Raw genomic sequence first — 12,253 nt, 5'->3', positions numbered from 1 at the left:
AGGAGCCCCTTTCTCCCACCACCGCTGAGCAGGTGAAGGAGGACACAGGCACAGGACCCTCCCTGCCATCTCAATCCCGAGCTAGCCTGGGTCCTGGGCACGCGCTGAGGTTGCACAAGAAGGTTTGGCAGCAATACGAGGTGTAGGAAACCAGGCCCAGCAGGAAGTTGTGACGTGGGCAGGTCTCAGAGCACTTCTTGGTGATCCTCTTCCAGAAAGACAAAGAGCCTTGCCCAAAGGAGGGAGAGAGCAGTATTAGCAATGAGAGGCTGTTGAGTGCTCCTTGATGTTGTGCAGGACAGAGATGGGCTAACGAGTCCCCCCGTCCCCCACAGCCCCAGGGACCAGCATGGCCAGTGAGACCCACCCCAACCCCACCACAGCCCAGTAATTGTTGGTGGCCAGCTCCACAAGGCATTCAAAATCCCTGCTGAGCAGCTGGCACCTCCCAGCATGGACCTTCCTGTCAAGGCTTTTTTAAGTGAACAATGGCATCCTTGTTTATGCTTGAATCGAAAGCACATTTTCTGATTTCTTTGCTTGAAGGAAATAATTTTATTCCCTTCTATATCTCTCATCCATCCTGGCTACCTGCTTCTTTTCATCTCTGTGTCTAATCAAGGTTCAAATTTATTTGTTCTTCCTCTGAAGGATCCTCTCTTTGTCCTTCTTCTCTCGGTGTCCACTGCCTTCCCATGCAGGCATAAAACAAAGGCCAAAGAGGACAATCTCAATGTGTGATGGGGAGGAGGATTTCAGCGCTGCCAGGCTGGGCTAGCAAGGGCTCCACCTCCCACACGTGCTTGTCCATGACTCCTCAGCCCATCCATCAACACAGGGCAGCCACAACAAATCCAGTCAAAACCCCACATCCCATTCCCGAGTCCCCATCAGAGGATACACAGCCAGCACATACCAATTCCTACAGAGGCAACATTGGTCACACAATACTCATCCTTGTCCGAGCACTTCTCCGCCTTCAAACACCTCCAGTTGCTTTGTTCCCAGTCACAGGTGTAGCAGTACAGGGCGTTTGCTGCAGGAGGAGACAAAGGATGTGGCAGATGGAGAAAAAAATTGCCACCAGTCCTGGTAGCAAAAATTACCACCTTCTTTCCGTTGGCTCTTAAATGCACGAGGTGGAGGCCTGCTGAAAACGATGGGGCTGCAAGACCCACCCCCAATGTATTCTGCTGCCCGCACACTTGCACGTTTACACCCACCACATACACTCAGGCACACACAGCTCTGCACACACGCACCGCTGGTGCAAGCCTGCCCGTCCTGCCCTGCACTCCAAACAACAGCACGATGGGCCCAGGGCACTGGCTTTGATGTGATGCAGGGAGCTGGGAAGGGTCTACACAGATGTCCCAGGGCTTGGGATCATGCTTCATAGTTGCTGGAGACACTATAAGGAGGACTATAGCCTAATTGGGCAGTAAGCATTGGCCGTTGAATGGGGTAAATTCGGACCTCAACAGCCTAAAAAAGTCAGTCTCCCAGGCCTGTGTCTTTGGGCGGGACATTAATGCCCTCAAATGTAGATATATATTACCTGGATTAAAAAAAAAAAAAAAAAAAAAGTGAGAATACTGTCTTTTAACTCTTTGCTGTGTGAATTCAGCCCGACGACAGGTGCAGTCTAGCATTTCATTTTTACTGCCTAGGTTATCTCATGCAGATTGGACAGTCTTCGTTTTGGTACTGAAGACAATCTCTCTGTCCCCCGGGCCTTGTTAACACTTGGAATTTTGTCAGAATCGTTATTCTGGTAAGTGAACAAAGCTAAGTAGCAGAAAGGTATTCTTAGGCCACAATGAGACAGAAATAACTATTCCAAGAAATTATTTTCTGCACCAGACAACGTGGCAAATTTCCAAGTGCTGGCAAACCCTGTTCCACTTCACAAAATGAGGAAAAATGTTTATTCTCTCCAGTTACTTAACTGTCTTGTCTGTAGAGGCTGTAAGATCATATACTTAAAGAGGGCTCTGATTTCATTTGCAATCTCTCTGTGAAATAAAATACATAATCTATAATGCAAATAATATGCAAATATACACCTCCACCCAATATCCCAGCGTAAGGCTGCTTAACCCATTTAGTCCACAACCCAACTTCTCCCTAATTCCCCAACTTTGTCCCAAAATCTCTGAAATCAGCAAGCTTGCCGGGTCTCTGAGATGGGCAGAAATCAGGAGCATTCATCAGGCAGCTGCACAAAGCCAGATGTTGTAGATCTGGCCCTATCCCGCTGCTGCTAGAAACGGCGTCAGTGACTGCAGCAGGAACCAGGTGCACAGAGTTGCTGATGTATTGTGCTATCATAGTCTGAAGCACTTCATCAAGATTTAGAAATAACCACAGTCTTGCATCATCTCAACAAACTCACTAGAAAGTCTCTTAACAAAGGCAGAACGGTGGCAACCGCTTCCGTTTTTTTCTGTCTCGCTTTCATAAAAATCCAGTAGTGACGTGCATCTATAGGGAAATTTCCCTACGGAAAATAAATGTTTCACACATCCGGGCTGAGACTACAGATAAGAAACCCAAAGAGGAGCACTTTGTCCTTCAGATGCACCATTGCAAGAGCTAAGGCACCCTCTCCCATGATTCTTTTCCCTGGCTACAAGGCCTCCCTGGCTTTAAAAAACACAACTATTCTTTGTCTAGCAGCGAACCATGACACCTCACCTTGATCTACGCATAGGATCAAAGCCAGCACGGCAAGGAGGGAAGCCTTCATCTTCTCAGTTGTGCCCGCAGTCCGGAAAAAGCACCCTCACCTGGGGACGGGATATATATCTTCCCCGCGTTTGGACCGAGTGATGATGAAGACGATTTTGAAAGAGTGGGCAGGGATCACGCGTTGAGAGGTGAGGAATGCATGTGGGTTGTTCTCTCACCTCGGTGTCGCCTTCAGGCTGATCTGATGGGTCCAGAGAGGAGTGAAAGCACTAAGGCAATTCATTCCATTTATTGCTTTTAATACTTCAATTTATCTATGGTCAGGCTAGCAGTGCTACTGAAGGCTGAGCGGGGCTTTTGTACTGTTTAGCTCCAATCTGATTGTCGCACCTGTGGCCAGATAGCTGAGTGAAGGCAGCTACTCAACGCTAAATGGTAGTAAGCTGCATAAATTAATGGCTTCATCTGGGTGGATTATTGCCAAGCACGTTCCCAGGGTTAGACCTGGAGAACTCCCGATATTTACAGCCAGGTTAACTCTAGCTACGTATTCACGATTGGCAATATAAACAGGAAATGTCTTATAATTTCCTGTTTGCCTATAAAAGCTGCTGGTTCCCTACAAAGTCCTAAATGCTCTGCATCCTTGTCTTGAGAGCAGCTGCTGCAAGAGAACGACAGCTTTGGGGTTCAAATGCAGAGACCAGGACACCTGAGGTTGGTTTCCAGCTTTGCAACAGCTTTCCTTTGCTACATCTGAGCAAAAGGTAAAAATATCTTTGTCCCAATTCTATGTCCAGCATCCAATTCAAAGTCCTGCTAGATACCAGCCAGGTATAATGTTTTCAGCCTTTACAATTTCTCTGCCTGCTTACATGTGGGTGGAGCTGGAGCTGATAATTTCAGCCCTTCTAGGGCCTCCTTTTGATTGCCTGTCCCACTTCTGCTTCCAAGGTAAGAGTTACCAGGAAGTTTGGTGCTGGATATCAGCAGACATCTCCATGAGTCACCACTCACCAAAGAGCAGAGAGGGTGAAGCTGGAGCAGCCCCTCTGAATAAAGCTGCTTGGACAATCAGCTCTCCGCTTGCCCCTTCCTTCTCCACCCTGCAAGACACAGTCTGCAGGAAAGAGAACAGAGACCCAGATGCAGTGACACAACCTGGGGTTTAGAAAATGGAGATGAAGAAGGAGAAGAGGCAGAGGCTCAGAAAACATGTGGAAGAAAGAGATTAGGTGGAGGGGAAGGCTAAAATGTTTGGGGGCCAACATTAGTTTCTGGGCAGTTCAGTCAGGTGAGTAGGCATCCCTGAAGCAGGGGTGATGCTCATCAGAGACATTTAGAGCAGCTGATGGGACCAGTCATTGCTCATCACAATGAAGGCATGGCCAGAGGAAGTTCAAGGGACGCCAAAACCCATAGTGTCTTTTTTTTTTTTTTTTTTTTTAATTGAAAAGAAAGAGGTGAGATTTTTTTCAGCTGGTTTGCAGATATTTCTGACACCAGCATTAAACCACTGGCTCTGCCAATACACCTGACACAAATCAAGATCAACAGGATGGTGAAGTCAGCTCTGATAACGCCCCCCAGCACTAACCATTCCTTGCTGATGGACATACACCTTCTGGGCGTGGAGAGGCTAAGCCACACCGCTTGCCCAACAGATGAAGTTCTGCCAGACCCAGGCGCCACACGCCACCACGGATGCCACAGAAGGTGTGTCAGCCCTCCCAGGTGTCACAAGGCAGCCACCAAAGAGCTATTTCAGCGAATAAGGATTGCCCGGTGTGATCCACTGCGTGGTGTCCTCTTGCAGGGGTGACTCTTTGGGGGAGTCTGGGAATCAGCCTGGGAAGCCAAGGCTCCTGAAGCATCAGGAGCACGTTGGCAAAGGTCTACACTGATAAAGCAGTTTGCTTTAATATCTAGATTTGACTGAGGGTTTTTTTGAGGCAGAAGGAAAAAACAATTGTGTTACTCTTCAGTAGGATTAACAACGTGCATTTCTAAACATTTTTTTTTTTTTTTAAACAAAGAACATGTCTGACTCAGTCTATTCCCTCAGTTCTAAGGACTGATGGCATGAACATTTCCTCTGACACAGAGCTGGAGGAGAGTCACCTGGTCCAAGGATTCAAATCTGCTCCTCCCTGACAGCAGGAAGATGGTCTGCAAGGCCAGAGGAAGTGGTCCACCACTGCTCTGCTGGCAGGAGTGGTTTGATGGACAAGTATGATGATGGACAGGGGCGCACGATGGGTCACTTGGCATTTCGAGGGTTGCCAGTGGCCCACTGAGCCAGACAGTTGGGAAGTTACCATCCTGGCCTTAGGTACGTCTGATGCATGTGTGTGAGGTGTGGGACTGCAGCGGCTGGAATTTCCTCAGAGGCACTTGGGAAACTGAGGGTGGTCGTGTCACCCTGAGTGGCCAACACATGGAAGCAGCACGGAAGGCAGTGCTTGGTTGGGTCAGAGCAGAGAGCTGCAAAAAAATTGGATACTACCCCAGTATCCAACATCACAGAGCAGAAATGAGGCAGTAAATTAAATGCATCCAGGACCGTCTCCACCACGGAGGCCAAGAGGTGGACATCAACAGGGCCTGTTGTGAATAGTCCTTCCCTTGTGCTCTCTCCCCTGTTTTTTTTCCAGACATTGCATGGGACTATGGCAGTTGGTCCATGTTAAAGCTCTGCCAGGGAACATGCTAGCAATTAAAATGATTAATTAGATGTTGTGGATGATGATAATACAGGTCAGGGCTTGTTCCCAGGAACTGTTTATTTCCCTTGCTTCGGTTCAGCCTTGGCGATCAGACCCTTTCAGGCACACGAATCACATCCTTCAGGATGAGAGCTTGGGCCCTGATTTTACTCTTGGCTGTGCCACACCGCACTACACAACTGCGTTAGAGCTGGTTAATAAACATGGCTGCATTTGGCTGTCCTCTGCACTGTTCTGGCTGTTGAGTCTTCCTGGATGGAAAACAAAGATCAGAAGTCAACGAACAGAAGTCAGCCAGGGATCTGCCCAGCTTCTGGGAGCCGCATACTGGGCTCTTCCCATGAAAGGCCTTGGGACAAGTGTCCACGTATGGAACCACATCAGTGAGGAGGGACAGAAACATCATAGCTTGGTGTCATAGGTTCCCTTCCTTTTGTTTGCCCTGAAGTTTTTAGCTGCTCAGCTTCCCTGTGGGCAGAGCACGACATCTGTCTCATCGCTCCTTAGGTGGCATCTCAGAAGGTTCGCAAATATTTCCATCTATCCCAGCATCATCCCAATCTGTATGTATTGCTGTTTCCCACCCAGTTCTTAAGACACCAGGCCAGAACTGATTCTCAGCATCAGGCATAATGTTACCTGGGAAGAGAGATCAAGGCCCACAAGTGCTAGAATGAGAGAAAACAGCCTCGAGTTGCACCAGGGGAGGTCAAATGGGATATTAGGAAAAATTTCTTCATGGAAAGAATTGCCAAGCACTGGAACAGGCTGCCCAGGGATGTGGTAGACTCACCATCCCTGAAGATGTTTAAAAGACGTGTAGATGTGGTGCTTAGGGACATGGTGTAGTGATAGACTTGATGATTTTAAAGGACTTTCCCAGCCCCAGTGATTCCCATGATTGCACCACCAGGGATTTCCCAGCCCTAAATAAAACCCGTTGAAGTAACTGCAGAATTTAACACTGTCATGTTCCCCAGCCATATGGGTGGGATTATGGGGGGAGGAAGAAGCCAGGTCAACATGATACCACTTGTTTTTGGCAGGGAATACGACAGATTGTACATTACCTTAGGAAATGCTGACACAGGCCTGTGTTTTGAGCATCCTCTGGGTGAGGGCAGCCTACAGCTCTTCCCAGCCTTAAGTTCAATGACAGCGGCCGAAGAAAGATTTTTTCCTTCCGGCTCTTTCTCTCCATCTTTCTCCTCCCTGGGGATTTACTTGTAGATGATCCTGCAGGGCTCGTTCCTCATATCCTTCCTGGTCGTGGTGATCTCAGAATCAGGACAGCTTGTCACCACCATCACCCTGACACAGATCTGTCCCCACCTCAGACCTTCAAAGATGTTTCAGTGCTTAACTCCTAGGGAAGCCAAGGTGAATTTGGGGCTAATCCCACCGATGGGTTTACTGAAAACTCACGTGGGCTTAAACCCTTTGCATGCCAAATCACTGAAGGACTCAGACCCTGTGGCTGCTCCTACCCCACCTCCCATGCACACCCCATGCCTGGGTGAAGGTGACTAAGTACTGGCCCCGAGAGTCCCACTGTGGGGCAAAAATACTCAAGTTCAAGAACACAGTGCGAGCAGCCAGATTACACCAAGGTGTTGAAATCCTTCTGAGAACCTGCCCTTTGGCTTCCTCTCAAGCATGACAGGGAATTAGTGTCCCAGGGGCATCTTAAATCTGTGTTTACCACTATCACCTGATTTTATGGTGCCTCTGGGACTCCTGTATCTCCAAAGTCACAGTTGGGTCTGGATTAAGTTACCCACAGGATCATACCTGTACTTGGGGGCATTAACAGGGGTATCCAGCAGCAATGTCAAGGTGTCACAAGCTCCAAAGGAGGTCACCAGCCTTTCCAGCTGCCCCGGGGCTGAAACCACGCTGCAGAAGAGCTCTCAGAGAGGCAGCTAATTCTATGTTTGCCAATAATACACGGAGAGCCCATGTACAGTTGCCCACATTAATTGTTAGTATGCTCCTCAGCACATTCCTGGCCTCACTAACTAGGACCCTCCCTGACAATTTCAGATCTACTGGTATTTTGGATTCAGCCACCTGATTTTGGAGAAAGAGAGCTCAGCTACACAATGGGCACCAGCTGACCCCATTTGCTAACATGCCTTCCCTATGCTGTCCCAGACCTTGTCAGGACCAGATTGTTGACAGCAGACTAGAACACCACCATTGAATTTGCAAGTTCATTATTTTCCAGACCTTTTCTATAAGAGTTCAGCAATTTCTGCCTGGCTGAAACAGTAAGAGACAAACTCTGATCTGGGTCTGTGCTGATCAGGATTGTATCCTCCTACTCACCTCCATTTGTTTAGCACTCTGTCTAATTGCATGAACAACCTGACCATGCTGCTGGCAAAACTCCAGTCCTGCTGTGAGTCAGCACTCAAACATTTCCAAGATTATTTTTTTTTGTTTGTTTAATGGTGGCTGCAGAGTCCTGTTGCATGAGAAGTAATAAAAGAAAAACAGAGATCTCTTCTCCATCAGACTCAAGCTAGCTTCAAATTAGCCTTTCCGTGCCTGAACAGCAGATGTTCAGAAGATATTCTGGGAACAGAAGGACAAAATGACTGGAGGTGCTGGGGGACCAGGATAGGTTAAAGAAGCTTGCAACAGGGACTTGATTACAGTCCAGTCCAGAGAAGGGGCCTGGTAACACTGACCAGAACTGCAGTTCCCAGCACCACCGTGGGAGGGCTCATCCCAGATGCCTCATTACGATTGCAGTTATCCTGACTGCAACATTCGTAAAGGTCTTGAAACGCACCGCAAGCTGAAACGCAGTTTTTGCTGATCAACTTCTGTTGGTGAACGCCTGGATTTAAAAAAAAAAAAAAAAAGTCAAATAAAACCAACCGATGAATCGTTCTCCCAAGATCAAATCCTGACTTTACTCTGTCAGCAGCATGTGAGATCACCGAAGTCTACGTGGGTTGTGGTGTTCATTTAACCACCCTCTGCCTTGCTGCTCAAGAAAATAAATAATTTGGTTTGATCTGTAACCCAACACTATTCAAGTTCTCCCAAAGCCCCATGGAAGGAAAATGCTTTAAACCCGAGTACACTGGAGCAGGAAGGGGGGAAGGACACAGAGCCACTGGGAGCAGGGCTGGGACACGGGAGCGTTGGGCAGCAGAACTGGGAGGTCACAGCCCAGGCAGCTCATGATGGTAGGACTCACCAGCACCTTTCTTCTCAACTAGAGTCGCACAGGCTGTCTCATTTTTGGTACATGGGGAAGTTGTCAGGCACTGATCTTTACTGGTCTGGTTGGTGCAGGTGTAGCACGTCAGTGAGTTAGCTACAGGAGGGGAACATAAATCATGTGCATGAGGTCAAAGCAAGAAACCCCTTCTCAGCTGGACATGTGCCTGTGCAGACCACCAGACGTAGAATAAGACAAAGGATTTAGCTGAGCCAGTTCTACCCTTTCTACTATCCCATGCCTGGAATTACTAAGCACACACTACCCTGTAGAAAAACTCTCCTTCCAGGGGAGTAGGACGCAGAGACTCTCTGGGGATGTTGATATTCAACTACCCCATTACAGCATTTAGCAAACGGTCACAGGGACAGAAGAGCAGTAAAGGCTGCGCTCAATTTCTAGGTCAAAGCTTAATTGCAACCCCATCCAAGGAGTATATCATTAGCTGCAGATCTCAAGAAGCAATTGGCTTTGCAGAGAAACCCAAAAGGGCTCTTCTTACCGGTGGCACATCGTGAGATTTGGGGAAGATTTTGGCTTGCTCTGTGGGCAGCCCAAGGCAGCGTGTCTATAGCACAAATCCTGACAGATGTGACAGCACAAAGGAGAGGCAGAGCTGACTGTGGAGACCAACCCTTTATCTATCATTATCTACTGACTTCTTAAAGACCACTGGACTTAAAAACTCCAGGTGTGACTTCTCCCTAGAAGATGCCAGTTCTCTCCAGCCCAGTCCAAGCCTTGCAGCAATCCTGAACAACTCACCAACGTCCACGTAGAGGACAGCGGCCAGACACGCCATCAGGAAAGCCCTCATCTCTGCTCTTCTCTGCCTGCACAGTCTTCAGGGGAAGCAGCTCCCGCCCCTCCGCAGGGTCGTGTAGCTGAGAGGGTGGCCAACGCAGAGGATGACACAGATCAACGTGTTGCACAGCCCGGAGCAGGGGACAGACACGTACTTGCAGAACCTTGCAGGGACACAGCACACACATCTGCTGTCCGAGTCATTCTCAGGCAAAGGCAGCACGCTAAATGTTACATAATACCTCAGAATAAGCCAAAGGATAGCAGCAGTTCCTCTTTGACAGAGAGCAGGAGATAAAAGGTGGGTAGGAAGTGGTGACCAGTCTAGGGGGAAGCAAGGCCACCAGAAGGGGGAAGCAAGGCCACCAGAAGGGGGAAGGTGACTCTTGGGCTTGCATGATGGGCCTTGGTCCTAGAGAAAAGGGGATATGAATACTGGGTTCAACAAGGAGGAGCCACCTTTGAGGACCGGGACGTCAATCTTTGGTTTCCTAGTCAGGATCAAGCCTAGTGCCTTGTATTAGCACTAGAGAGCTTGTTCCCTCTGTGGCTACACATTTCCCTCATGTGATGTGGCCCCAAGTGCTGCTCTACCAGTTCCATTGCCACAACTCTAAGCTGTATGTGGTACCAGCAAGATGAGGGGAACCCAAGAGAAGCAGAGAAGGACGCCCTGTGCCACTGCTATAACCTCAAAATCTCCTCACTGACAAAGAGAAAGCACACCGTGAATGTGTGTACATACATCATTAGTATAATTGAAATCTTGTCATCCAAAAATGAGTGTTGGTCTAGATTATATGAAAACAAAGAATAACTGTATGAAGAATGATATTATTATTAAATTTATTACACGCACTTAGTGGTTTCTACCCCTTTTCTTGGTGTTACGCTCACCCTTCCCACTCTCGTGTGTTTTATGCTGGTGGCATTACACTGAGTTGTCAACATCTGTGGCAGGAAAAAAAATGTTCACAGTGATGGCTGCTCCTTCCTCTCACCAGGATTTTGATGATGTTTGGTAACTTTTTTTTACATGCTTTTTTCACTGGTCTGCAGCTGCGTGTTACATCTCAGTTTACTCTATGCAGCGCCTTCTACATATATTAGGTACTACTTTGGGACTATTTGTTACCCCTAAAACCAGCCTAGTCCAGCTCCAGGTCTGCATTTCTTCAGCTGAGTGGTTTATAGCTGTGGTGCTTCCAGTTCCAGCCCAGGTCCCATCTCATCACCCCATACCTGCACTTCTCTGCACCACATCCCACACCTCCACTTCTCAAGACCTTTGGTCTTGTACCAAGCCTGAATTTTTCTACACGACATCCTTGGGTCAGAGTCATAAATACCTCGTTCTAAACAAAATAACAGCTTGCCACTGCTGTCTATATAAACCTACAGCTGCACTATACAGAGATACACAAAAGTAAAACAAACTAACCACAGCCACTGGGTCTGTCTTACCACTCAGCCAAGTTGAAAAAAAAACCAAAAGCCTCAGGCAGGTCAAGACAAGCTCAACAAGAGCAGACCTAACAAGACTCAATCCCGAGGTCTTGCAAACTCAGTTTTAAACTTACTGACTGTTACTAGCAGTGGTAATACCAAACTGAAGTGCTTAAGGATATCAAACCATCTTGTCTTAGACTTTCGAAGGGGAAAAAATGGGATGGAGTTATTCTCCATTTTATTCGTAGAATTATATCTCCTGGTTTGGACCGGTGTTTTTTTAACCCAACACACAGGAAGGCACCGTGGGGACAACTCAGCACAACTTTATGTTGAGGTTCTTTCAAAGGCAATAATATAAAAAAGGGGAAAGAAAAATGATTTATTTGCACAGTAAGGGGGTCAAGGGTTTTGCAGTCACAGCCCAGGCATGTCACTTGCTAAAGGGGCCATGCTCCAAGTCCTGCCCACCTGGCTTTAGGGAAAGTGAGCCTAAACCAAGCATAACTAAGAGCGGTAAAGGAGGATAAAAGGAATCATGACCGAAGCACAGACCACATGCCAAAAGGTAAAGATGCTCAGCTCTTCACCGGCATTGCCAAGACCCCATCGCATGCTCATGTGGCACACATCACTGCATCAGGACAAAGCTGGGGTTGGTGACCCCCCAATGAAAGACACAGGGATGAAGCAGAAAGCTGACTGAGATATGAGGCTGTAGCCATTCCATACAAGGTCCCAAGGAAGAAGGAATAGAAGCTGAATACAAAACAACAACAACAAAAAAAGGAATTGTGCCACATGCCTGGGCTAGGAAGAGAGGCTAGATCTGCTGGGTTCAGTTCTTCACCTCCTCTCTCTGCCTTCAAATCTCATCCCTGGAAAGGCAACCAGCAGAATTTACTTTTGCAGGCACTCAAAGTCATCCCATGCGTGGTTTTGTGGGGAATCCTTCTCCACGCAAACATGGGGACAGTGCTGGGTCCAAAGATGCACAGGAGAGGAGGTGGTGGAGATTTAACCCCTCCAGGTCTTTTCTCCAACAGAAGTGGGGTTTGCAGCACCAGGAATGAACTAGGGAAAGTGAGGAACTGTTTCTGCTGAGGGGACAACTAAGAAGGAAGCACAAGCTCTAATCAAAACCGCTTGTGATAATTGCCACCCCATTCTTCTCCGCCTGGGCAAACTAAGCCTTCAGGAGCTGAAGAGTGCAGCTATGGCTTAAGAAATAGATGGAAGAGATGACACAGAACAGATTTAAAGAAAAAAAAAAACAACCCACAAACAACACGAAACCAAAAGAGCTCATTCAAGTATAGGTGACCTGTGGGAAGGGATTAGATACTTC

At 47.8% G+C, this 12,253-nt stretch overlaps 1 protein-coding gene across 1 annotated transcript; it reads right to left on the bottom strand.

Annotated features, from left to right (window-relative positions):
* Positions 1–7,864: 7,864 nt before the first annotated feature.
* On the bottom strand, positions 7,865–9,494 carry LOC141956750 (lymphocyte antigen 6E-like). The gene is made up of 4 exons (XM_074897552.1): positions 9,418–9,494; positions 8,629–8,748; positions 8,111–8,262; positions 7,865–7,994 (listed from the first exon to the last, which is right to left on the bottom strand). Exons 1-4 carry the CDS (start codon positions 9,467–9,469, stop codon positions 7,983–7,985), a joined length of 336 nt encoding a protein of 111 aa, XP_074753653.1. The 5' UTR covers positions 9,470–9,494; the 3' UTR covers positions 7,865–7,982.
* Positions 9,495–12,253: the final 2,759 nt, after the last annotated feature.

This window comes from Athene noctua, chromosome 2 (assembly GCF_965140245.1).
Source record: "Athene noctua chromosome 2, bAthNoc1.hap1.1, whole genome shotgun sequence".
NCBI classification, from domain to species: domain Eukaryota; kingdom Metazoa; phylum Chordata; class Aves; order Strigiformes; family Strigidae; genus Athene; species Athene noctua.
Note: the sequence above shows the minus strand (reverse complement) of the source record. Positions and strands in the feature narration are given on the sequence as shown.